Source organism: Cardiocondyla obscurior, linkage group LG17 (genome assembly GCF_019399895.1).
Source record: "Cardiocondyla obscurior isolate alpha-2009 linkage group LG17, Cobs3.1, whole genome shotgun sequence".
Lineage (NCBI taxonomy): Eukaryota > Metazoa > Arthropoda > Insecta > Hymenoptera > Formicidae > Cardiocondyla > Cardiocondyla obscurior.
The window spans coordinates 234232-259820 of record NC_091880.1 but is presented as its reverse complement, the minus strand read 5'-3'; the positions used below and the strand labels follow the sequence as shown (position 1 = coordinate 259820).

Below are 25589 nucleotides of genomic sequence, written 5' to 3'. Positions count from 1 at the left end.
CGTCAGCGGCTTGTGGTGCTATCGCCGAGGCAACGAAAGACCGCTCGCCCATTGGCCGTACAACTGTACGCACACCTCCCGTACGGGACGCATACCAGGGTTGGCAATTGAATAACACTCCAGAACCAGAGTCAGTGCACCCGACGAAGAAGATCGATACGTGAGAGTACACACTTTTGCACGTGTGCGCGCGGTCGTAGACTTCGCAAATACCTTTTTACTGCAACTTTCGTCTGTTTAAAACGGTCAACGATTATTTGTTCCGCTCGTACACTGACCCGGCCAACTTTGTGCGTACGTACTCCCAATCTGCTACTTGGAAATTATCGAGATACTTCAAAACATCTTGATATCTTCAAATAAAGGTAAGACGACTGGCGAGTTTCATATAAAATTTCAACTCTGAACCACTGCAGTTTAAAAATAAAAGAGTAGGCTCGAAGCTGTGACATATAACCAGCGACGTGACTTACTAATGGCTCAGATCATATTCTTTTAAATAAAATTAAATTTTTAAGTAACATTTAATTTGGTGCCTCCGACATTTAACTGCCAATCTTAGTTTCTTTTGTCTCTCATTTACTGAATATAAATAAAATATTGTAAAAAGTAAATGCTAAATAAAACTTACTAACGTTGAAACTTTTCTAAAGATCAAATCAACTCGAACAATTAAAAGACAAAAATTTTGAAAAATATTTTAAATTATCCTTTTTTTTTTTATGCAGTTAACAGTCGTAAAATTTTCATTGAACTTTTAGTTAATTATTATTAAAAAATTGCCTTCCAAAGATGTCAGAGAGTGACACTCCATTGTTAATGGTTTGATTCATCCTAAAACAAAAAGATATACAATTACTTTTCACGATAATATATTAAAAAACTATTATATTCTGATCTAGCTTTAATATTATATAGCTTGTATTTTTAAATAATAGCATTTAAACAGAGAAATCCCGTTTGCTCCTTTTTCTAACATAAAATTATGTCTAATTTTTATAAATTATTTCGATTCTAATTTCGATGTTCTTCTATCTTTTGATATAAGCAGTCTTTTTAATTCAATTTGCTCCATTGAAAGACTTGGTCCATTTATTCCATTATAATATTTACCGTATACACGACGCAAAAACAACAGATTTCGCCAACATTGGTAGCACTGAAATATCCGAACGCTGTCTGGATCGTATGCCCATGCGCGCGCGGACTTCTCTTGTCGGTACGTACAGTACAGAAATTTCTTAACCTAAAAAGATAACGTTCACAATGCGTTACAATATTCTTCACACTCTTGCTTAAACCTTATTCTACATAAAAAACGCTATCGGTCGAATGGATTTTTCTCAAAATCTGCGACGAAAGAGCTGAGCTAAACATTTATTAAATTTCGCAATCCTGCGTGTCGCTCGTAATTCTTAAGAATTTAATTAAGAACTTAACATCGGAAGCATTTAAAGAAACAATAAGATAGTATATTTTTTTACCTGAGGTCTATTATTTTGTAGACATTGTACGACTTATATCAGACGATCGAAGAAATAAATTCTCCAGAACAGAACAATACATACGAGGGTATACGAAGCGATGCGTGTCACTAAGCATGTAATCGATTATCCTCCGGGACTCGTTGAAGAACGCTGCTTCGGTTTAATTGTCATTCGAGCCATTTCGTGACACCGTTTGTTAACTACCGATTGAAGCGTCTGCAGAAGTTGCAGAACCAGCAGAACATGCCTTCAACGGCTTGGCTGAAGCCACAATACTACGGTCCGATTTACTACCAGTACTGAAAATATAGTTTATATTGCGCAGACCGTAGATTTTACTGGCAACGACTGTCGCGACGCAGCTTGGATTAAATAGTTAAGCTTATTTCACATGGAATCAGCTTTATACTGGCCACTTTGTTAATTTTAACTATCGGTAAACTAGCTGGCGAGCTGGCCTTGGACCATTTTTTTATTTTAATCCCGATTTAACTTAATCTTTTTATTTAATTCTGAGAGTTGAAAAAAAAAATGGATAAAAAGTTAAATGAGATTAAAGTCAATTTGCGTTGGTAGAAATAACCCTTTAACAGTTAAAGGCTCACTGGCTCCGACAAGTTGGAGCCGACAATTCTTGAAATGAATATCAGCCATAACCTCGAATCTTAAAGAAATTGAATTTGTTGCGCAATATGTTTACAAAAAAAAAATTATATGGAAAAGTGGGAGACTGATAATACCCTACTTTTTATAATACTTTAACGATCAAAGTTTGGAGCTATCAGGAACGAATTTTTAATTATACTCGTACTTTCGTGTTAATCACTGTTTTGATTGTATCAATTTTTTTCAATTGCAACTAATAATACTCCGAGTAATATTCCAAAATGTCAAGTCTCATAGCTGGAAAACTAGCCTTAGTTACTGGTGCATAAGTTGCTCTTTTATATTAATTACGAATTTTTCTTAATATTTTTTTTATTAATAACAATGCAAATGACACTATCAAAATTTGTATCAGTCTAACATTTTTTATTACATTACAGGTGCTGGAAGTGGAATTGGAAGAGAAGTATGCCGAGTATTTGCTCGTGAAGGTGCTAAAGTAGTTGCAACTGATTTGAATATCAAAACTGCTATGGAAACTACAGCCACATTGGAAGGTCTATACATTTCTAATACTTTTATTAATTTTATTTTATTCTATATATATTTATTGTTGCAATAATTATTAACATGTTCATCATTTCAGGTAAAGGACATGTTGCACTGAACGTCGAAGTCAGTGATAGAAAGAGTGTCGAGGCGGCATTTGAACAAGTTCTAAAGCAGTTTTCCAAACCACCTACTATAATTGTTAATTCAGCGGGCATTACGCGAGATAACTTTTTAGTAAAACTCAGCGACAGTAACTTCGGCGATGTAATTGATGTCAATTTAAAAGGCACTTTTTTAGTTATGCAAACAGCTGTTAAAGCCATGATAGCAGCAAACGCAACCGAAAACTCTTCTATTATCAATATCAGCTCAATTATTGGTAAACTTGGGAATATTGGACAAAGTAATTACTCGGCATCAAAAGCTGGAGTAATTGCTATGACGAGAAGCGCTTGTATGGAATTTGGACAGTATGTATTGGATGCAGACATTAATTATTTTATTGAAAGCATTTAACATAATTTTTTTTACGTAAAAAATACATATATTCGATTTTTTACAGATTTGGAATTCGAGTGAACGTAGTGTTACCTGGTTTCATAGATACTCCTATCACTACAACTGTGCCTGATAAAGTTAAAGAATTATTTATAAAAAATGTGCCATTGCGAAGAATAGGAAAGCCACAAGAAGTGGCAGAAGTTATTGCATTTTTAGCTTCCGATAAAAGCTCTTATATAAATGGAGCTTCCATTGAAGTTACGGGAGGTATGTGATAAGTTTTATTACGAATTTATACATGCACACTACGTATTTAGATACATATTTTTTTAAGAGGTATAAAATATAAATATAACATCAAAGCCTAATAACAAATGAGACTATCGATTACGTTATCTTATTAAAAATATAGATTTTTTAAATATTATATATATATAAATTTATATATAATATAATTAAAATAATATTTTAAAAATCTGTTTTAAAAATATGATTAAAGATTATATAATAAAATAAAGTTTGTATTATATAATAAATAATGTTTTGCTGGTAAAGCGTTTATAGCGTATTTCAAATAATACCGCTTACAGAAGCATATGAATCTATTAAAATACATTACCATTGCTGAATGTCTTTATTCTTCAAGGTGTGCTTTTTTTTTTTTTAGTAAAAAATGCTATAGATTACTGTTATTTTCTCTTTCATAAATAATTCTAAATGTTTCTGCGTTTATGTAACGCATTTGTAAATTGAAATATGTACGAAATAGAAAGTATTCCGAAGCAGCCACTAAGTCTGGCAAGCTTATTTTTTTTTTTTTTTGATAGTTTGTTTTAGAAAATAATTAAAATAAATTTAATATATCTAAATATACCTAATATACCTAAGAAGAAATAATAGTTTCTTTTTAATGCAAACTTTGTTTTTTTCCTATTTCGTTTTTACGACATTACGAGCGATGTGCAGGCCATCGTCAAAGAGCCTCGTAAAAGAAAAAAAGAAGTTTTAGCATGACTGAACAGCTAATGATAGTTTGTCAAAGAATTAGTAAGGTAGAAAGAGACGATGGCCTCTAATAGTATGAAATTTCACAGTGAAACTTTTAGGTTCTGTCGTTAATCCGACACGAAGTCATGCGAAGCGACGTTGAAAATTTTGCAATTTATAATCCGAAACGATCTAACCCTTGCTGCATCTTATTCTCCATTTAGATTATTTTAACAGCAGCCACTTTATTGCTAATTAAGAAAAATGCGGAAAAAACAGTTTTTATTAATTAATTCTTAATTGTTAATTAAGAATATGCTTAGACGATGCTATTAAATTAATAATTTTTTATCGCTTTTCCTCGTCGTTTGAGCATGCAGGAACAAATTAAATATTTCCTTTATTGCATGAAAAAAAAAGGAGCAATTTTTATATTAAGGTTTTTTTTTTTACAAATAGATCAGTGTATTATGGTATAACGATTTAATAAATTTATTGAACCAAAGAGGGACTTAGGCGTTTCTCGAATCATGCCACACATGAGAAATCGGAATTATAGTTATATAACGTTCTTACGCTTAAATGTGTAGTAATAATGCGCAATTTCTAAGAATTTTATTAATACATATGTATAATTCTCAAATACCAAAATTTTATGCGGATTAAATTCCATTCAGAGTAAAAGTTCATAAAGTGAGACTTTTGAATATTCGATTTTAACGTAAAACTCTAGAAAGATAAATTATACATTACTGTTAAAATTTGTGATCGATTCTTTTGGCTTTTCAACGATAGATTTAAATTAAATTTCACGTATGAAGTAATGATTGAGTTCCAAAAGATTATAAATTTTAATGACGAATCCTCTAATAAATCAGCTAAGTTTTTTTAATAAGGGTTTGTGTACAAAAAAATAGCTTAGTCGCGTCACTCAATTATTCGAGAAAAAAAAAAAAAAAATGATAAAATCATAAAATTAGTGTAAATTGACTAAGAAAAGTCTTTCTTTCTGGTCGTTAGACTAGAACACACGCGAGCACGTGTCGATGAGCTCGTGCGCGCGGACCATTCTAAAGGTTTTCGATTTTCACTCCACAGGGAGACTTCGCCCCACCATCATCTTCATTATAATACCGCGGGAACATTTCAGAACCATTGGTCGGACCACAAGCGACTCGGCCGACTCGCCATCGCGCGATACAGTTGATCCGTGGTCATCCAGCAGAATAGAAGGACTCATCTGAAAACGCCGATCATTTTCTCCATTATCATTCCCTTTTCTTCCGGAGAGTGGATGCGACAACGACTCGGAGCTACAATGAGCTCAAAAAAAGTCACATCAAGAACTTCCAACGGAGACAATTCGGAAATAAAGATGCAAATGTCCATGTAACGGTGTTCTTTATTCAGATCGACGAATAACGTGGCCGACGTGGAGAGTCCGTTCGCTTAAATGCTGAAAGAAGTACGCAGATTTATGAGAATTACCAATCAATGACAGTTCCCGCAATGTCACAAATATCCTGACACCGTTATCGTCTTGAAGAACCGCTGGAAGAATTTTGTGAGTTCGCTGCCAGAGACCCAAGAGGACCAACCGCCAGAAGAAAAGAAGCTCCTCGCTGATCGACGCATCGATCCAGAGACCTAATTAAATCGCCGATTATGTGGATCCAGTGAATTCCGTTTGAAACGTCCGTAAAACGTTAAATACATCGATTAATCTTTTCTGTGAACATTTATCAGATAAATATGAGGGGCGCGATGCATTTGCCGTTCGTAGCTCTGCTCGCGTTGTCCGTGATCCGCGCCGAAGAAATACCTACACCGAGCGACGCTACGGAGGAGCCGATTCTTCGGGTACGAAGTTTGCCAACGACGATCGATGTGGTCGAGAAGAACTGGACCAGCGTCTCGGACATGCTGGACATTTTTAGTGCACGTAATTTAGTAAAGAATTGGGCCGAAGGGAAGTACTCCGTTGGCGAACAATGCGGGAAAGATATCACAACGTACGTCGATGCTCTGAAGAACGAAGAACTGTGGGCTCTCAAAGGTAAGCTCAATCTATCTCTTGATTAGTATTATTTTAATTAATCTGTGACATTATCAACCCTATTTTAATTTTTCTTTTGTAAATGACCGAATAATCTATTTTTGAAATATTTATTATATTATTTGAAATAATTAGGCTTGTGGGATTATTAACTAGGAGAGCACATTTTATAATTGCGAATTTATCAAACTATTATTTTTTTTTTTTATTAATTCTGTTTAAACCGTGATATATAAATTCCTGATATATAAACTCCTTCGGTCAATCACCGGACAGTAGTTCTAAAGGTTCGCTTGAAACATAAAGAAGAGGATGACCTTCATCCCTTTTTTACTGTACAGGAACAGGATTCTCTTCATTCTCGAAACAAGTTTGCGGAAAATTGCTTTGCTTTTAACGCATTTATTTGCATCGTAACGAAACGTACGCAGGAGAGAACAACCGATTTACGTTTACGCGTTACATTCCATTTTGTTATGTTTAGCTTAATGCTTTCCTTCGCTCTTTGTTTTTCAAATTAATTACCAATTGCATGTTACAAGCCGCGTATGTCGTAATTCAACGCAATCAATGCTCCTTGGCTTTTTACATAATTGTTATATCTCAATTTTTACGTCACTTAGTAGGTATTTAATAACACCTACATTATTACTTTACATAATCAATTACGTTACGTTAGACGTAAGGCGTTTAATTTTTGATCTGATTACATCGCGCTGCGTCTCGTATCGAACGGTTTTACACGCGCCGCGCGTACATGTAACTTCCTATGCATTACAACTTTCTCCCTCGTGCAGCTTTCTACGTTACATTGCGCCGCGGATAATCGCGCTAAATCATTCGGCGAGATGCGAGCCGTTCGAAGCGAATAAGTCCCTTCGTCGTTGCGTCACGGCTGTGGGAACGGAAACGTCTTTCGTACGGCGTTACCCTCCCCGCGATTGTTCGCCGTTTAATTTAATGATAGGCTCGCCGAATTTTAATTCCCGCGGACACCTAATTCCGTCCGCGCGCAGCTCGCGTAACTTTCCCCGAGCAATTTCGGGGCCTCGAATGCTTTTACCGTTACCGAAATGTTTACCGTTAAGATTAAATTCGATTAGTCGGGAGAACGCGTACGTGGGCTCCTTCCTATCCGGCCCACGATTCACGGCTCCGAAGAAATGGGACACGTTGACGTCACTTTTGATGAGCCCGGGAGCATTCTCGCTAAACAAGCCGTCTCTGCTTTCCGGTTTCCTCCCCGGTTTGCCTACTTTCGTCGCAAGGTTTCACTTTTAGCGACACAAGTAAGAGCCCGATCGAACGTGCCGGCCGCACGTGAAACAAGCCGACGAAACTCCGCTTAGCAAGGAGGAGTCACGCCTTCGGCGCTTCACTTTCCTCGATCAAGAGCTCGATGGTAATTTCGCACGCTCGCCCCGGACCTCGCCCTAATTGATTTACAAATTGCGATTGGCATATCTTTTTTCTTTCTTTTTCTGTTTTTTTAATATTTTTTTTTATTCTTTTAAACGCCTGAAAATGCCGTAGAAGCATCTCGCCTTTTTTTTACTTCCTGAAATAATATTGAAACACCGTAAGCAAGTATCGCGGTATTTTTTCTTTTTTTTTTCTTTTTTTTTTAGATGTTTGCAATTGAGATAGTTATCATGTTCTTTCCTCGTACGAATTTCTTCAGGACAGGAACCTAAGAGGGAAACCTGTCATCTGCCGTTCAGGTAGAAGTCTTAAGTAGGTCAGGGTTTATCTTTCTGCGTTTATATTCTCAATATAACGAAATATCAGCGGTTTCAGGGAAAGTTTGAACTACTGAAAGTAAAAGTATCGACAATGATACAATCGTAGGCTCTCCCTTTTTTTTTTCTCTCTCTTTCTTTCTTCTCACCCGGAAATCAACGGCTAAAAATATGATTCATCGCAAACAAACCTTATCAGTATATCATAACAATTATTGTTAATGAGTAACATTTTCATTTCTTAAAAAAAACCTCCCAAAAAAAAAGCGGGGTTTATTACACCCGTTTACATTCGTTGCGAGCGTTTACCTTTTTCATAACGTCCTTGCCAACTTGGTCCACCTTGAAGCAACGTTCTTCGGCGGCCGGAAACCATTCTCCTTAACCGGTCGCTACTTTCACCCTCCGCGAGTCCGCAGCCTGTACCGCCGTTGTGGTATTCGCGAATTTTACGAACTTCACGCGCTAAGGAAAGGTGAAAGGCGCCGGCTGCGCTTGGAGAACAGAAGGAAAGGCATTATCAGCGTTTGCCCGAAGGGCTATCCGTCCCGAACGGCTGCTTCAACGTGCACGAAACGCCGCGATTTTCTCCCGCGTTATTCGTCACGCTGATACTATCCGAAAAAGGTCACTTCCTAGTTTCCATTCCTATATTAAAAATCGTTATTGAGTCACACGATCGCAGCCGACAATTGCAACACGCTCGTCGAGGAAAGTAACTCGGCAGTCGCTCGAATTTTAATTATCCCGCGTGCCCTTGAAAGGCGAATCGGGAGGATCGGCTCGGGTTACATAAATGATCTCCCTGGGATGATTAGATAAACGGAATTACACATGCCAAGTGTACGCGCGAGTACATACGGCGTTTTACAATCGATTTGCAAAGACGGAGATGCCACTCGAGCGGCATTAGAAAGTACCGGGGCCCAAATCGGCGTTGCAATTATCGAAATTATACTATTTGAAAAGGGGGGAAAAATTACATGACAGCGTGACGGCGGCGGCGGCGGCGGGCTAGGGATGAAATCGTGAGCTTTCGCTTTCGCGGAAACGCGTTTCTATTACAGACCAGGCGACTTGTTCCCCGTAATATCCTGTTTATTTGCACGTACCGCCGTTGTTACGCACAAGTATTCGCAAAATCCCGCCGTGCGCGATGACTCGCGGGTTCTCCAACTCCGTGTGTTACGTTAAACGAGACGCACTTCGACGGTCTGAAATTACATAAAAGAATTACACTCCGGCTGTGTTACAAACATTAGTTAAAATTGTTTTGAAACGTAACTGACACCTTTTTTTTTTTTCTTTTTCTTCTTCGTTTTTTTCTTTTTCTTTTTGCCTGTAAACAAAAGAACAATTTATCGTTCGCGAGATGATCTTTTAGACATGCAAATAAGTCCTCGGTTATTCTAATATCCCCGGCGCGGCTAAAAAACCAATTAGTAATTTCTGTGTAACATTATATATGTGACAAAACATTAATCATAGACTTGCGGTCGACAGTGATTGACGATAAAATTAAGCGGAATTAACCGCTATCAAATGATACCGATAACGCCGTTAAACGACACTGTCGTCTGTATCTCCCTCGTATTTTAGCGCGGTCTTATTTTATTTCATAACGAAAATGTGTGTACAGCGGCTATTGGAAAATACGATCGCTAGGAAAAATGAAATGGGGACCAGCCGGTAAAAAGAATAAAGTGCGACTTTTTTTTCTTTCTTTTTTTTTCAAGCTTTACTAATTTCTCCTGGAAAAGTATAATTTTCGTAATTACGAAGCACGTAAACGTGACGAAACGGATACTCTACATGTTGATAATTACGCATAATTACGCACGAAGAATTTAAGTTAAGTTGTAACTGGATTTGAATAGATAACACCTGCATACTCTTGTTCTTATAGTAACATAATCTCTTCTAAATACATTGATGCAATTTACGAAGTGATGTAATATTTTTTATTTAGTTTTTTTTTTTTTTTTTAATTAAACGATTTGAGATTTAATAATTCCTAAATGACAGTTTGCCATTTTAATCATTTCGATGCACGATAGAATAAATATTGCACGCGAGTAGACTCGCGCGAAAAAAGAATCTTTGAATGCACCTATCATCAAAGAATAAATAACGCTCGCTCTGTAATACTAACGTCCCATTAAAAGAAGAAAAATATATATTTTTTTATTAGCTTGACTGAAGTGTCGATTGACAGCAGGAGAGTCGATCGTCACGATCGATTGTTTCGCCAGTCAGCCGATTATGGATTCACTATGGAATGTATTAATTCATTGTTGCGATAGACCAGCCATAAATGACAGCCGAGGTGTTGCATTAGAAACGGATCGCGTTTCACTTTCATGTATTGGGGTTATTACATTTCTGTGTATGACAGAAAAAGAAAGTTATCTCTTTAAATGAGCGTTTTCGCTTTCATTGCACGAGTCGTCAAATGGCAAATCCCGCGGTTCCATTTAGTAAAATTAATCTTGGAAGATACATCAACGCAACTGGAAGCAAAAGCACTTTATTCTGTATTAATTCTCGTCTAATTGTTAATTGAATTTGTCGTAAACCAATGTGCGAATCTCGACGAACTTGCGAGAGGTTCGACGAGTCATCAGATTAATTTTAATTTAAAAGAACACGATGTTCTCTGACGAAAATTCAAGAAAACGTTTTTAATAATGGACAGTTTTTTTCTTTTTTTTTTTTTTTTTATTTATTTAAGATTCAGATATCTGTAATAAGTCTTCTGAGTGCCGTATGAACAAACAGACGGGACACTTTCACCAGAATGTTGAGTGAAACAAAGAAATCGCGCACTTTCTTTTTAAATTAACAACCAAGGACGTTTACTTAAAATCTCTAGTGCAACCTCTCGACCTCGCCTATATAAAAAATGTAATCCAATGCCAGAGCGATTTTAATACCGTCATTGCCGATTACCACGTCATATCAATCAAGTATGCAAACGCGTTTCTCTTTCCGAATCACTTTCTCCGCTACATATATGTATAGTTGTGACAAATACACATACGCGGTATAATCGAAAGGAAAGCAATAAAAAGTTTGCAGCAAGTGAAGAAACGCATAATGCAGCAGCAGCAGAAAAGCTGAGAACTTTACGCTGAAAGAGTAAATAAAATGTTTCACGAATATTATTTATTTTATTTTATTTTTTTTTTTTTTAATGCGCGAGTTAATGAGTTTGTGATTATATCACTCGATGATCCTCGAGGCGTCGTCGTTCTATTTGAGTTCTTAGATACAAAATCACTTCAGTTCCCACGTTCGCAAACATTAAACGTTGCGCACGTTCTTATAATCTTGCACAGCTTTGATTTCTTATTACGCAATTGTTTATTAATAGCACCGGCCGCGACGTGTTGCAAAAATTTGGGAATGTCGAAGCTCTTCAATATGGAAAACGGTAGCTTGGGCAACGGAGAATTCTGGCTTTTGAAATATCTTCTAAAACTTCGCTTGGGAAACGCGGTAAAGTGCAATGTCATTATCTTCGCGCGCTCACTTTCTTCTGTAGCTTTCAATATTCGAGCGCGAGCACATATAAGTATGTATAACGTTTACGTTCTTTTTTCTTTTTCTTTTTTTCCCTGTCTGCAAAACTCATTATACGTATACCCGATAATAAACTTGAATAGCCAACGGATACATAAAACTTTCGGGAGTTGAAAATTTATTAAAATTTCAACGGCAAAGTGCTTTACGCTTCGACTTTTCGTATTTAAAACAAACTCTTCCTACTTTTTGTTTTGTGGAGTTAATGGATTCGGCAAACAAGACGGCGTGTACCGGATTTTATTTAAACGATCAAGTCCAGGATGTGTATGTACGAGGTTTACAAAGTTATATCACTTTCCGGAATAGAATATTATACGTGCCTGAATGCCCGTGCAATTTTACATTTGTTTTATTAATAAAATTAAGAAAATTAACATTAAGAAAAAAATTACAAATGGAGATCTGTTCGGAGCTTTTTTAAAATTTCCGGGCAAATGTTTAAGATGACTGTGCTAAGTTGAATGGAGATTCTTGTATCTTCCTTTCTTTCTTTTTTTTTTCATTTTTTTTCACACATTCCGGACAGTTTGGCAATATGTGAACATGCATTATCACGAAGAATAATCACTCCGGACGAAAGTCCTCGCGATGAAGTAACTGCCGCGGTATTTAAATGGTAAAAAAAAAATGGACAGCTAAAATTTTTTGCAAACAAGTGTTTGACGTATTACGGAGCGAAATGTCTGTCTGAGCTTGAGAGAACTTTTTTCGCAGTGCATCCGTGTAGTTCTCGCGAGCTGTTATACTTGAAGAACGTGTTCGTAATCGGAAAGTCGTAGGTAAAGCAATTAGTCGAACATTTTTATTACCGCGTAGGGATCCTTGGCTATAATTAGTCAATTTGCCTACTTTACGTTTACGACTGAATTTTTTCCTCGTCCAGCAGTCTCAAATACCGACAACTCCACGTCTATAGCGCTTATTTTACTTATTATACGTAGGCACGGGAAGAAACCGAATCCCTGCAGGGCAAGTCTGAACTTGACTTTAAAACGAAACCAAAAGCTATGACGCGAAATTTATTATCATGCTAATGATAATGCCGAGGCCCGCATTGTGTCACGATTTATTAAACGATAGCACTGAATGCCAACGATCGGCAGGTGAAAGTCTGTTGAAAAGACTCGAGGTTCATAAGGGATATAAAATTTCTCTCAATGTTTCAAATAAATATTAAAAAATTTTTATTCAACCCAACTTTAGTGAAGATAATAGATCAATAATTTATTTAAAAAAAAAATAAATTTTTTTCCTCAAGTAAGAGTTGAATTATCGTGGAATTTTGTCGAAGTAAGAGGAAACCGAGGAACGGCAGGTACCCGATAGGTATCCGGAACAAGTCTCGCGAGCGCGAGGAAAAACTTTGATGATGGCAGGCCGCAGCTGCTGGCCGCAAAGCGTGCAGTCGCGATAGTGACGTAACGGGATCGCGATCGAGCCGAGACCCTATGTAATGCAAACCCGTAAATCCGCCGGCGTACGGACGATTAGATAATATCTTTTACTTCCTGAATAGAAAGTATATGCCTCGCTGAAGCCACTCCGCGCGCAAGCCACCGCCGTCTTCGCGCCTTCCCGATGACGCGATCGGTGATTGCGTTACGTTACGTTGTCCACGATAAAACAAGAATACTTTATTGCATCACTCGCGAAAAAAAGCTCGCGTGTACTCCGCGGGCGAGCGCGTACCGACGGCGATTACGCAGCCCGGTTATTTAATCAGGTAGAAATTACGCACCGCATTTAAAGCAGAGATTACAAATTTTATATTAGATAATAACCGGCCGACAGCTGGCTAATTTATGAACGATGTTACGTGCCGCGGCATTCCGCCGCGGCGTTGCTTATTGTCTTATTTATATATTGTACGCAATTGTTTTTGCAAAACTTTATTACGCCGCGCCTTACGTCGGTATCCGATGATCTTTACCGATTCTCTAAGACGTAAAGTCTTAATTATAAAAAATTTAATCCCCCGCTGGCAAACGAATTCCGATAAAGTTCCTTTAATCCTGTTCCGTTATTCGCTTGAGGAACGTTATCGGGGAAAAATTGCTTATGAATACTTTCTTTTGCAGTCGACGACGCGTCCGGCAGATTCACCAATGGATTCTTCTGGGGCAATTCTTACTTTATGGGATCAGCCACCGAGTGCGAGTACATCGGGAAAGATCCATCGCGCAACGCGTATTCAAAGAAATATGTTAAGACACCCAAAGACACCGCCTTCGAAGATATTCATATGGAGCCGCGGAAAAGAATTAATACCGGTATTAGCGGAACTAATATTTGGAGCGAAACAGACTCCGTCGAAATACCTTTCGAGCTGGGATTTTATATGCTAAAGCTTTCCATAAACGTTTCTTACACCCCAGTAAGTATTATTTTTCGTTAAGTTTTTTCGAGCTACTTTCATGTTTGAAGATTTTTTACTCTTTTTTTTTTGTTTTAATTGCATGTATTATTTTACAAAGTGTTCAATAAACTACATTATTCTGATTTCAGACAAGACTGATTCACTTGGGAGTTTGCCTTCCCTTTTCATGCTCCGCATCCGACGTCGCGGTGATCGGAAAACTCGCCGCCGGCGAATTTACCGCGAAGCACTCGACGATTGAAAAAGTCAGAGATCAGCATCAATCGTACGACATGTACGCGGATCCGGTTTTCTGGATTTTATTGTAAGTTTACGACAAAAAAAACCGCAGGACTATTATATAAGAGTACATAACTATTTGATTATCATAGAAAACGCATCGTATTTTGTAAAAACTAAGAAATTATATTATGCATTGTTATGCATGTTATGCATTGAAAAACAAGAATTGATTACTAATTAAATATGATGGCAAAAAAAAATTAACGTTATAATTCAATACGTTTCAGGGGAGTTAGCGCGGTGGTTCTATTACTGATGATTCTCGGCTCCGCATACGATTATCATTTAACGAGAAAGCTAGTCCATAAGAGAAATGTAATCTATGACTTGGAGAAGCATGGAAAACTTGATCATCATCTCACTAATGGTGATCGGAAAGTGATAAATGGTAACAGAATAGATATTCAAGATCAAGATTTCATAGATTACTTATTAATCTGCCGTCACTTGTGTCAAAAGTAAATTGAACGCTATATAAAATTTATTTTAAAAAATTCGGCTAATTAAATAAAATTAACGAGATGATAAATTATTCAGATAAAACTCAAAATTTTTGTCTTACTTCTAACCGTATAATAATTGCTTTACGCTGAAGAAGAAAATCACGATAATTTTAAAAGCCAATTAACAGCGGTATTTACTACGTTAAAGATATAGAGACTAATATAATGCAGGACTATCACTTACAGACCACCAAGACAAGACAAGGACGGTATTAAAAGTAGTCATATGATTTATTATTATATTCCGTAGATGTTCAAGGTAAGGTCTACCTTCCTGTTCCAGTGGCAGATTCTAATAGCAACGGCACGCAATCGATTAATAATAACAACAACGGCCATGAAAATGATTTGCAACCGTCCACCAAAGAGGAGCAGCATCTTAGTATGTTACTTTTATGTCTTGTTTGTACTCTCGACGCGGAAATATCACGTTCTCGTGAAAAACAAATATTAAAGATAACTCGCAGAAAATGTAATTTCCGAACTAAAATATTTAACGCTCCGTTTATTTAATATTCTGCGTGAAAATGAACAAAATCAGATTTTTTTTTTTTTGTTTAACCAAAAAGAATACGTACAGAAAGAAGAATAGCAATTAAAAAATTGTTTTTTTCTTATTTAAAATTAAATGGCAATGCAGTAAATTCTTATCTATTATTTCGTAATTAATATCTTCATTAAAGTGTATAGTAAGCCTTAACATTTTTTTTAAATTATTTTTACAGGTGTTTTCGAAGAACTCTTGCTTTCTTTCTCTGTTCCTGCCAACGTGAAGATTATCTGCGACCGTAACGTAGGCAGAGACACAATTAGCACCGTGCACGGGCTCAGAGCAATATCGATGGCTTGGGTCATTCTCGGGCATACGTGTATTATCGTTTTTAAATACTCCGACAACATGGAGTACCGCAAAGTGGTGGAGAAGCGATTCCTTTTCCAGACCATCACGAACGGGGCTTTCAGCGTCGATACGTTTTTCTTTATGGGAGGCTTGCTCGTGAGCTTTCTATATTTTAGAACCAATGCTAAAGGAGACCTGAAGAAACTCACGCAAGGCACGCGAGGCATCGTCGCAGGCAGCTTAAAGTTTATTGGACTTCTTTTATATCGATTTTGTAGACTCACCACGCCGTACATGTTTGTGCTCGGTGTCGTAGAGGTCTCGATGAAATATTTCTACACAAATTCCGTTTTTGAGCCTCCCACGGCAGACCACTATAACTGTCCCAATTATTGGTGGAGAAATTTGCTTTATATCAATACTTGGTTTCCTGTCGAACAAATGGTGCGTTCGATCAATTTTTATTTCTTATAATAAAACTATAATTTTCCAAACTATTAAACGAAAGTATAAGTGTACACTATAATATTGCAGTGTATGCTTTGGAGCTGGTATTTAGCCGACGACACACAGTTCTACATTGTGGGTGGAGTAATTTTGGTACTGGCTACAAATCATTTCAAGATCGCAGCTTGCGCATTAGTTGGCCTGTTAGTAAGCTCATGGGCGACCACCGGCTACATCGCTCTAGTTAACAATCACATGCCGAGCTTGGACGACCCGTTGGCTCTCTTCGACAAGATCTACGACAAACCGTGGACAAGACTCGGTCCGTATCTAATCGGCATGAGCGTCGGCTATTTTCTCTTCAAGACTGATTGCAAAGTGAAAATGTCTAAGGTACGATTAGTACTAAAAGTGCGATGTTATCTGAACGTTTTTCTTCGACGTATCAAATTAGAAACTCGATTTTCATTGTTCGAGACAGGATTTTAAACGTTTATTATTTTTAGACTACCGTAATCGTGGGATGGCTTTTATCTTCCGCATGCCTTTTGAGTTTACTTTATGGTCTGTACGAGGCAGAACTTGCGCCTGTTACTGCAGCTGCATATTCATCCTTGAGTCACAGCGCTTGGGCGCTAGGTTTATCGTGGATCGTAATAGCATGTAGTACTGGCTACGGTGGTAAGAAATAAATTGTTAAATTAATTGATACTAATATCAGATCGTTGGATCGAGTATAAATAATCAGTTTAACTGGACCCGAGGATTAAATCGATTTTATTTCAGGATACGTAAATAAGATTTTATCGTGGCCACTCCTGTATCCGTTTAGCAGAGTAACCTACTGCTCTTATCTAGTTCATCCGCTTGTAATTCGTCTAACTGCTATGAACTTAGACTCTCCGTTTCATCTAGGAAAGGATATAATGGTACGTTTGGAGTCGAGAAAAAATTAACTAATTAACTAACTAAGCAGATCGTCATGGAGCATTTTATTTTTCAGATGATAACATTTCTGGGCCAGCTAGTGCTGTCGTACGTTTTATCGTTTGTAGTTTCACTCGCCTTTGAAGCACCTGTGGTCAGTATGCTGAAGATTTTCTCACCGAAAAAACGAAAACGTATTATACAATAGAGACTACAGTATATCTAACGCACAGGTATGCCCGTACAATTATTTATACGATTTTATTTACACGTTACGTATAAATTTCGCAAAAGTTTGCGAAAAACAATATTAAAATATCGCAACCATTACACCTACAATATTACACCTACGCATGTATTTTATATACCATTTATTTGATTTGTTTCAAACATGTAACAATGTAGACACCTTTCTGTATATCGCTAGATATAAAATAAATTATTTCTCTTTGTACATAAATTCCAATATTGAGAATGTTTCGTTAATGAAAATAACTGCTTCGAGAGAAAAAAAAAAAAAAAGATTAAATATATTAAATGTACTTTAATAACTTCGATTTATCTGTATTAATAAATGCAAAAATTAAGATCAAAAGATTTTATAGTATAAGTCTTTTTCTATGAATAAAATAAAATAGATATTTATTTCTGTCTGTCACTGAAGTTGTTCATATTTATCATATTATTCGTAACATAATTTTCAACACCGATATTGTACGTTCATGCGAAATAAATGTTCCCTTTTCCTTTACAGAGCTCCTTCTACCGCGACTTCTGTATTAACCTCGACAAAATATGGACCTTCGTTAACAAACTGTTTGAACTTTTGCATAGTATCCGCGTCGAATATATCTCTCTCGGCTTGAGACAAGCACCTCACGACTTCATACTTGACGTCCTTGCACTCTTTGAACGATTCAATATTTCTATCTAATAGGAACTCCACTAAACCAGGATATATCGATATGTATTCTTGCCCCCATACTTGCAAACTAATTACCGCCAACACCTCTAAACCGGCCTGTCTAATATCAGCGAACGGTTGTCTACATATTCCTACGATCATACCTAGCGGGTCGTCGCACAGCGAATCAAACCACAGCTTTGTCAGAGACAAAATTCTATTATCCTGATGGGGTCTTTTTACCTCGAGTATAAGGGCAAGATTATTCAAGCCGCGTATTCTCAGAGCAGTGGGCATTCTCTGGACTATCTCGGCGATTTTTTTAAGAGCGCCCATCATTGCATCTCCTAGAGCTTGCAACGCGTACTTGCCTTCGACACTCGCGGACACGAATCCTAAAGTATCCAACGCAGGGCCCAAAATATTCTGATCCCCGCCGTCAATCACTTCGAAAAGAGCGGATATTACCACGGGATATCTCGAGAACAGCTCGTTCGGCCAATGACGCGCGACGTTACCAAAAAACTTCATTAATCCGGGAATCAAAAGATTCGACAAGGGATTCTCGTTTACCTGCGCTATTTTCTGGACTAATTTGCTCAGCACTTCTTGCTGTTCCAGATAACTAAGCCCTTCTTCGAATACAGCTAATTGAGTCAATATTTCCAAAGCATTCAATTGAAGCAGTATATCCTCGTTCTCTAATATGTTGATTAAGCTGTTTAAAAATCCTGATTGAGCCGATACCTCCAGAGCTTCTTGAGACGTCTTGGCAATGTCCACGATCACTTCGTAAACGCGAAAGCTAATAGTATCGTTCTGCAGCAGTCTGGCAAACGTTCTGAGGAGCTCGCCTTTGTATAAAACATGCAAGCCGTTTGAATTTTCTCCAACTTTCTTCACTATGCTCATCGCGCATTCGGCAACGTTTAGATCATTATCACCAATTCTGTTTACAATCGAAACCAAAAGAGTAGTGTCTGCGAGCAGTTGAAATATTTTTTGCGGATGCAAGGCCGTGCGCAAAAATTCACGCAGCACAAGCAACCTCACGCTAGCGTTCGGATTGGTTATTAAATCAGATATTTCATCCAAATACTTCTGATAGATCTCCCCGGGTTCCAGAACGTTGAACAAGATCGTTAGAATATCACATACCTGTTCCACAACTTCCCTAGAAAAGAAGGAAAATAAAATTTTTTATTTTTAATAGACGTCGTTATTAAAAAAAATTTCGATACAACTACCAAATAATTTCAATTTTATTGTCGAAAACCTCAAAGACTGACTTAATTTCTACAACTACGAAATAAAAATAACTCGTTTTTAATCTGTTTAAAAATGTGTTTATATCATTAAGAATTGCGGAGTAGTCTACAGTGAGAATCGTCAAAGAATCATCGCCTAGAAATTTAGAAATTTCACATGTCATCGTACCTGTCGTTTGAGGTTAATTGCGAATAAAGCGGTCCATAGTTCAAGCTCCGGGCGACCTGTTCGGCGTCTCGGTTATTCAAGGCGGTGAACTTGATCTTGATGTCCGTGAGAATATCCTTCTTGTCCTCGACATTGTTCAATTCGCACAGACGCAAAATTCTCGCTTGATACCACTCCGTCATGGTCGGTTACATCAATCGTGCACACACACAGCTCGGCAATCTTTACTGACACAAACTATTTAAACGAATTAAATTATCACGCCGTGCTGTTGCGTTAGCGCAGTATCTCGAATCAGGAATACGTTCGGAAAAATACAACGACGTTTGTATCAATTTACACCTTCCTCGATAGACTGCCACGAGGATATGTATTTCGATCTCGAGTACTGAAAGTGCAACTGGTTCAATTAGTGTCACGGTGCGGTGCGAAGTTTTATATGTCATATGTCTACAATACAGCTCGAAATATTAATATAAAACGTTATTTTTGTGGTAAGACTTATTTGACGAGATAAAAATATACCGGTAATTATTACAAGTATAGGGCCTGAAGATGTACGTGGTAAGTTAAAGCTGACAAAGTTATAACTAGACTTATTATAATAATATAATTTTTTTTTTTTTAGGATGGCAATTTCTTTCGATAATTAATTTTGAGATAAAAGCTTATTAATATGAAGAAGGCATCTGAAAATTTCTTTTGGAGTTGAGAATCTTCAAAAGTAAATTACAAAGGAAAAAAAAAAAGAAAAACCTTGGAACTAAATTAATGTGACATAAAAAGCTGCTTGCCTTTTTGATGAAAAATTGGTCTTAAAATGTACAAGATATTGTCAAGAACGCTCGTCTGTAAGAGCGTGAACTCTCTGGAGGCTCTAAAATGTGCTCCGATACGACGGAGTTTTGTTAAAGCGGAAGGAGAAACGGAAAAACGAGGTAAAGTGGCTAACCTCAAACGATACTGGTTCAGCAGATACATAAATTACATCAAGAATTATGAGCGCACGTTGGAGCAAAGGTTTCCGCGCACGATGCAAGTGTATCGTGTGTTCAGTGTCGGCAGTAGAGACGTGTACGCGGATTTAAAAAGATTTATTACCGCAATAAAAAAGCAGGGCTCAATTGGAGTGAATAGTTTGACACGAGAGGAACTACAGCTGATGTACACGATGCCCAGAGATCTACGAAAGCTCTCGCCACTGTTCCTGCTTTCAGCTCTTCCATTTACAAATTACGTTATTTTCCCTCTAGCTTTGTACTTCCCACGCTATTTACTGACGCCGCATTACTGGACATTGCAGCAGAAGCTCGAATTCATGCTGTCTGATCACAGGGCAAGACTGAAACACAATAGGCCACTGTTTAGGTGCCTGCAGGCGGAACTGAAGAACATTAAGAACGAAGCGCTCCGAATTAAATGGCGAGACGCTATAGCCTGCTTGGGAAGTGGCACACATCCAACCACACAGAATATCATAGCATGTTCCAAACTCTTTTCAGGTCCACCATATTCTCTCAATAATCTCAAGAGGAAACACCTGGTACAGCCGTAAATTTACGCTTGCTGCTTTTGAATAAAGTTCGTTCTTTTCTAAAAATTTATAACATTTTAGAAAGAGTTGCTGGCAATACACGGTATGTCACTGTGGAGACCTTTCAAGAGGAAAAGATTGTCAGAAAGGGGTATGTTAATATTACGAATGGATCGCGCTATCATACGAGAGGGAGGAGTAAAAGAAATGTCTAATGAAGCGATGCGATGGGTAGATATTTTTTGGTTTCATGTTTACAGGGTGTTATAAAATATGCATATTTTAAATATAAGAATTTAATTATTTTTTTCGTTTCGTTATTTTTCTAATATAAATAATTTTTAATTTTCTTTGACTTAAAAAAAGTTTTACACAAATGCATACACAAGATAGAGAAAATATAATTTAGAGACTTACTATATTTGTTTCTATAAATTTACTTATGCGGTAAATGAATAAATAAAATTACTGTTATTTATTTTTCAGGCATTATCTTTTAGAGGCGTGAATCCTGCAAATATGTCTATAGAAAGTATGAGAAGCTGGCTCGAGCAATGGTTAATAGTATCGGAATCTGTTGATCAAAATAATATATCTTTGTTACTACATAGCCCTATCTTATTAGCTTATAACCATTCAACAAATTGGATTCTTATATACAATTAAAAATTTGACAGTAAGTTTAATATTTTTTTAACAAAGTTTTTGCAAAATATAGTTTATTAATGTTTAGCATAATAAATTTTATTGCGAACAGGTTATTGTTTTATGCCAAAGAGGTATACGAATTAGTTGTATCTATATTTTTATTTATTTAAATATACATCCAATATACAAACTTCATGAGTATTATAAAACATGTAAATATGTTCCCCGTGTGCATATGTATACGTGTGCGTGTAATCGTGTGTTATCACAGTTTCTCTAAGACTGAGATCTAATTATATTTTATTGTACAACTGGATATTACATTAGTGTCGTTGTGAGAGAAACGAGCACCAATCTAGTTTAAAAAATAATGGAAAAATAAAGAAAAAATTAACATTTTAATAAAAATATTCAAAGACATCTGTGTTAACTCTCAAGAACGAGAAAATTAATTGATTGGCAATCGTCTTTTCGATTCGTCTATAATGACAAGTTTAAATTAATGATTATTAAAAATATCGTATTATCGAAAATGTGTAAATTATTTATTGTATAATATCGTAATTTTTAATATAAACTAATATTTGCAATATATTTATAGTACATCTGTAATGATGAAACATTAAAGTAATAAGAATCCTCGAATACTCGTATTACACAAAAGTTATTTACTTAGAATTTAATATATTTCATTATAAAATAAAAAATTTTTAAACATACTATACAAAAGATTTCTATAATTTTGTAAGTTTTATAAATAGTGAAACATATAATTAAAAAACGAAATATCTAATATGTACTTTCAGTTTAAGTAAAATAATTGCACTAATTTACATTAATCGTAGTTTTTAAATTAATAATAAAAATTATTTAGTAAAAAAATAATATATATAATATTGTATATATAAATTAATGATTAATAGGTATGTAACTACTAATAGAAACCTTCCTTTTTACATTGTCATGATCATAAATCGTTGTCTCTAATTTATTCTTGTTTTCTTTGATTATAGCTTTATTTTGTTCATTTTCATTTGCTTGAATTTGTTCTGTAGAATTATTAATTAGACTTTCCTTCTTTTTCTCAAGTTTTTCGGAAAAACTATCAGTTATTTCGTAATATCTTAATCTACCTTCCGGGTTCGAAATTTCGGAATTTTCCTCTGCAGTGAGTGTGACATGATATTTTTGCGTATCATGTGGCTTACTCAAATATTTAGCGCTTTTTTCGGAATTAGAGAAATGCGATTTATGAGGATAAGGACAAGACTCACCTTTGCTGCAATTCCCCGACTTGTTAAATTCAGGACAAAGATACTCGTGACGTCGTTGGCACTATATGAGAACAAATCAGTACTCTACGCTTTACAAAATATTATTACAAGCTGTTATGACATTAGTGTCTCTTAATAAAAAGAATTTGCATTATAATAAATTATACGTGCTACTCGTAAATAGATTAAATGTATAATTATTTAAAATATAAGAAGAAGAGTTTATATTACCTTATTTCCTTTAGCGCAGTATCCTTGTAGAAAATCTATGCAGATTGAAGTGTTTGAAGACATTTTAACATGGAGGTAAGGACAGGCATCTCTAGTGCAACAGCCATCGAGAAAGTATTTACAGGTAGGCATTTTCTCAGGTCCAACATCGTGAGACAAAGAGCATTTCGTTAAAAAACACTTTCCTTGCAGGAAACTAGATATATTAAAAAATTGCGCGATTTAAAATTTACTGTTCTAAAGCTTGTTTTATCGGAAATAAAAGAATCATGCCGTTTTAAAAATACTATTGTTCTATAATTTAATTATTAACTTACTTTTTGCAAAGTGATACTTGTTTCTTATCATGTCGTTTCGGACATTTTCCATTTTCATAATTTGGGCAAGACCCAAATCGTTGATAAATCAAACACGGCTGATTATTTTTGTGCATTTTGTTTCGTAGAATTCGTATGCTTCTCTGTTTTGCTTTGTTGCTAGTTAAATAAATTCAAAAATTTATATTAGAAATCATTAATAAACGAAGACATTTAATGTGTATATAATTTCAGACGATGTATATATTACTGTACCTGATACTATTTTTGTAAGTACTTTTTGATATATTGAAACTAAGTCTTGTTTTATTATTTATACTTGTATCTATACAATTTGAAGTCTCTTTACCCACTCGTTGTTTTTTGTTACTAGAACTAAGTTTATCATTCTTTCCATTGACAGACCGTTTTCCTAAATTTTAATAGAATAATTTTTAAAAATATATAACAGTAAAATAAAATTTACTATAATATCCTTACTTTTCAATATAGAATTCCTTCGAACTAATTTATTTTTAGAAGCTCTATAAACAATTCCACCAATGGTAACAAGTTTCTTTGAATCGTGGCTGTAACATAAAATTTCCAATTTTAAAGCAAATTTAATTTACAACTTATTGGATATAAATGCAAATAGTTACATTAAAAAACTTACATAATTTTTGTTTCTGAAAGATTAGTTTTTTTAACTTTAGATACATGTAATGCAGTTCTGTCTATTTTGTATTTGGTCACTTTAGATTTATTATTAGATTTGATATTTGATTTTGACAAATTTAATGTCAGATTTGTAGATTGCGACGTATTACCGATTAATAATTTCATTTTCATGTTTTTTTGTGATGCAGTCTCGAACTTTTTATATTTTAACTCAGCATATTTTGAAGGAGAAGGTTTTAGTACATTTTTTGCAGTAGATACTCTTACTAACTTTCTACGTGATAAAAGCACAATGTTAGAGTTGCTAATCTTTTTTGGCGAAATCTTTCGATTATCGATATTTTTTACAAACTTCAATCTTGAACAAACAGGGCGCTCTGTTGTAATTGGTTCTTTAGAACTCTTTAAAATTGATTCTTTAGAACTCTTTAAAATTGGTTCTTTAGAACTCTTTAAAATTGGTTCTTTAGAACTCTTTAAAATTTGTTCTTTAGAATTTGTCAACTTTTCTTTACAGGAAGACAACTTCTTTAGTAATGTTGGATTAACATATATAGATCTTTTGACATTTATTTGCTCCCTGTTATCATTTATTTTTGTTGCATTTACGCTTATTACGTTTGTATTACTTTTAATATTTTTATTTGAATTAGAAATATCTTGCATCATTTTTGGATTAATATGTATTAAAGATTTAGCTTGGATTTTTGGATTGATATGTACTGTTGGTTTTTGTGGCTTAAAGTTTGGATTAACATAAACATTGGTAGCAAGCAATCTAGGCTTTACACTTTTAGTTGAAGTCTCAGGTAACATTTTAGGACTTAAAGTGCAGCAAACCAGACTCTTCAAATTTGACTGAACTTTTGGTCTTACAAACTTAAATTTTCTATTCATACAATTAACTTTATCTCTGGACTGTAAAATTATTTGCGTCTTTTTCTTGTATTGCTCTATTTGGCCTGTAATTATACAAAAAATAATTAATTCAGTAGCAAGTATATACTTTAGCTGAAAAAAAAGTAGGTTACTTTGTCTTAACCATGTAATTACGCTATAGTCTTAACAACAATAACAATAATTAGCAATAATTAAAAGAATGTTTTAATGAAAATTTTAGTTACGCCGAGAAAAAATATTTGCAGTAAAAAAAGGAATCTCCTTTACTTCTCAAATAATGTATTTCGTTCAATATGTTGATTTCCGTGCTCGCGGACGGCGGAACTCCCATTTTCAGAATTTCGGCAGATGGATCATGAGAATATTCCCGACGTCAATCACTTCGAAGCAAAATGTCGTTATCTCTCATGCAACTTCTCAACCGTTCCGTTCCTTCGTCTTCTTTTGTTAATTTCCAAACAAAAATCCTCAGCCTTCAACGTGAAAAAAGAAGGCTACGTCTTCTACGTCACAAAGCAGCTGATTTCAAGGTTTGTTCGCGAAGAAATCTTCCAACACGCCCGCACCGATTGGCAGGCATCATCGGAATCGACGAATCGAAACGCAAGCGTTCACAAAATCGCCTGTCAGATACGACTGGATGCATAAAGAACCTCTAAACTCGTGCTTCGTGGCTGAACTGGCTGCACTAACTTGTACCGGATCAGAATCCGTCTCTCTTCTTCCAACGTGGGGAGAGGAGGATAACCTCTCAACTAGTGCAGACACTTCAAAGATCCTTAGTTTATTACTAC

The 25589-nt window shown here is 35.7% G+C and overlaps 5 protein-coding genes across 11 annotated transcripts; 3 read left to right on the top strand and 2 right to left on the bottom strand.

The window, feature by feature from the left end:
- Positions 1–241: 241 nt before the first annotated feature.
- On the top strand, positions 242–5379 carry LOC139109233 (estradiol 17-beta-dehydrogenase 8). 4 transcript variants are annotated; one of them, XM_070668135.1, is made up of 5 exons: positions 242–365; positions 2534–2650; positions 2740–3115; positions 3208–3413; positions 5232–5379. In XM_070668135.1, exons 2-5 carry the CDS (start codon positions 2626–2628, stop codon positions 5375–5377), a joined length of 753 nt encoding a protein of 250 aa, XP_070524236.1. In that variant the 5' UTR covers positions 242–365; positions 2534–2625; the 3' UTR covers positions 5378–5379. The 4 variants fall into 4 exon arrangements, with proteins under 4 accessions (XP_070524236.1, XP_070524234.1, XP_070524235.1 ...); XM_070668133.1 differs by lacking the exon at positions 242–365 and adding an exon at positions 2131–2414; XM_070668134.1 differs by lacking the exon at positions 242–365 and adding an exon at positions 2132–2414 and having other exon boundaries at positions 5284–5379.
- Positions 5380–5885: 506 nt separating this feature from the next.
- LOC139109220 (nose resistant to fluoxetine protein 6) lies at positions 5886–17350 on the top strand. Of its 2 annotated transcripts, none has more exons than XM_070668107.1 (10): positions 5886–6189; positions 13592–13887; positions 14019–14194; positions 14400–14560; positions 14959–15057; positions 15401–15960; positions 16051–16356; positions 16470–16644; positions 16750–16892; positions 16967–17350. In XM_070668107.1, exons 1-10 carry the CDS (start codon positions 5886–5888, stop codon positions 17096–17098), a joined length of 2352 nt encoding a protein of 783 aa, XP_070524208.1. In that variant the 3' UTR covers positions 17099–17350. The 2 variants fall into 2 exon arrangements, with proteins under 2 accessions (XP_070524208.1, XP_070524207.1); XM_070668106.1 differs by having other exon boundaries at positions 14926–15057.
- LOC139109226 (26S proteasome non-ATPase regulatory subunit 5) lies at positions 16929–19413 on the bottom strand. Its single transcript, XM_070668118.1, has 2 exons — positions 19232–19413; positions 16929–18968 (listed from the first exon to the last, which is right to left on the bottom strand). The coding sequence occupies exons 1-2, from the start codon at positions 19411–19413 to the stop codon at positions 17639–17641; spliced, it is 1512 nt and encodes a 503-aa protein (XP_070524219.1). The 3' UTR covers positions 16929–17638.
- Positions 19414–19658: 245 nt separating this feature from the next.
- On the top strand, positions 19659–21606 carry LOC139109230 (LETM1 domain-containing protein 1). Of its 3 annotated transcripts, XM_070668125.1 has the most exons (5): positions 19659–19795; positions 19860–20774; positions 20847–20996; positions 21252–21441; positions 21523–21606. In XM_070668125.1, exons 2-4 carry the CDS (start codon positions 20052–20054, stop codon positions 21429–21431), a joined length of 1053 nt encoding a protein of 350 aa, XP_070524226.1. In that variant the 5' UTR covers positions 19659–19795; positions 19860–20051; the 3' UTR covers positions 21432–21441; positions 21523–21606. The 3 variants fall into 3 exon arrangements, with proteins under 3 accessions (XP_070524226.1, XP_070524225.1, XP_070524228.1); XM_070668124.1 differs by having other exon boundaries at positions 21252–21606; XM_070668127.1 differs by having other exon boundaries at positions 19660–19788; positions 21252–21606.
- Positions 21607–22057: 451 nt separating this feature from the next.
- On the bottom strand, positions 22058–25549 carry Zc3h3 (zinc finger CCCH domain-containing protein 3). Its single transcript, XM_070668111.1, has 7 exons — positions 25063–25549; positions 23891–24857; positions 23716–23804; positions 23491–23647; positions 23236–23394; positions 22919–23114; positions 22058–22748 (listed from the first exon to the last, which is right to left on the bottom strand). The coding sequence occupies exons 1-7, from the start codon at positions 25124–25126 to the stop codon at positions 22323–22325; spliced, it is 2058 nt and encodes a 685-aa protein (XP_070524212.1). The 5' UTR covers positions 25127–25549; the 3' UTR covers positions 22058–22322.
- Between the last annotated feature and the right edge of the window lie 40 nt (positions 25550–25589).

Excerpts from the sequence above, each read along its gene's own strand:
- LOC139109233 (XM_070668133.1), top strand. The coding sequence starts at position 2,375 with ATGTCAAGTCTCATAGCTGGAAAACTAGCCTTAGTTACTG. Across the intron at positions 2,651-2,739 it reads AACTACAGCCACATTGGAAG|GTAAAGGACATGTTGCACTG; the intron begins GTCTATACATTT and ends TCATCATTTCAG. Across the intron at positions 3,414-5,231 it reads TTCCATTGAAGTTACGGGAG|GGAGACTTCGCCCCACCATC; the intron begins GTATGTGATAAG and ends TTCACTCCACAG.
- LOC139109220 (XM_070668106.1), top strand. The coding sequence starts at position 5,886 with ATGAGGGGCGCGATGCATTTGCCGTTCGTAGCTCTGCTCGCGTTGTCC. Across the intron at positions 6,190-13,591 it reads AGAACTGTGGGCTCTCAAAG|TCGACGACGCGTCCGGCAGA; the intron begins GTAAGCTCAATC and ends TTTCTTTTGCAG. Across the intron at positions 15,961-16,050 it reads GGTTTCCTGTCGAACAAATG|TGTATGCTTTGGAGCTGGTA; the intron begins GTGCGTTCGATC and ends ATAATATTGCAG.
- LOC139109226 (XM_070668118.1), bottom strand. The coding sequence starts at position 19,413 with ATGACGGAGTGGTATCAAGCGAGAATTTTGCGTCTGTGCGAATTGAAC. Across the intron at positions 18,969-19,231 it reads CAATTAACCTCAAACGACAG|GGAAGTTGTGGAACAGGTAT; the intron begins GTACGATGACAT and ends CTTCTTTTCTAG.
- LOC139109230 (XM_070668125.1), top strand. The coding sequence starts at position 20,052 with ATGTACAAGATATTGTCAAGAACGCTCGTCTGTAAGAGCGTGAACTCT. Across the intron at positions 20,775-20,846 it reads ATCTCAAGAGGAAACACCTG|AAAGAGTTGCTGGCAATACA; the intron begins GTACAGCCGTAA and ends ATAACATTTTAG. Across the intron at positions 20,997-21,251 it reads CTAATGAAGCGATGCGATGG|GCATTATCTTTTAGAGGCGT; the intron begins GTAGATATTTTT and ends TTTATTTTTCAG.
- Zc3h3 (XM_070668111.1), bottom strand. The coding sequence starts at position 25,126 with ATGGGAGTTCCGCCGTCCGCGAGCACGGAAATCAACATATTGAACGAA. Across the intron at positions 23,395-23,490 it reads ACTTACAAAAATAGTATCAG|CAACAAAGCAAAACAGAGAA; the intron begins GTACAGTAATAT and ends TTATTTAACTAG. Across the intron at positions 23,115-23,235 it reads CAAGTATCACTTTGCAAAAA|TTTCCTGCAAGGAAAGTGTT; the intron begins GTAAGTTAATAA and ends TAATATATCTAG.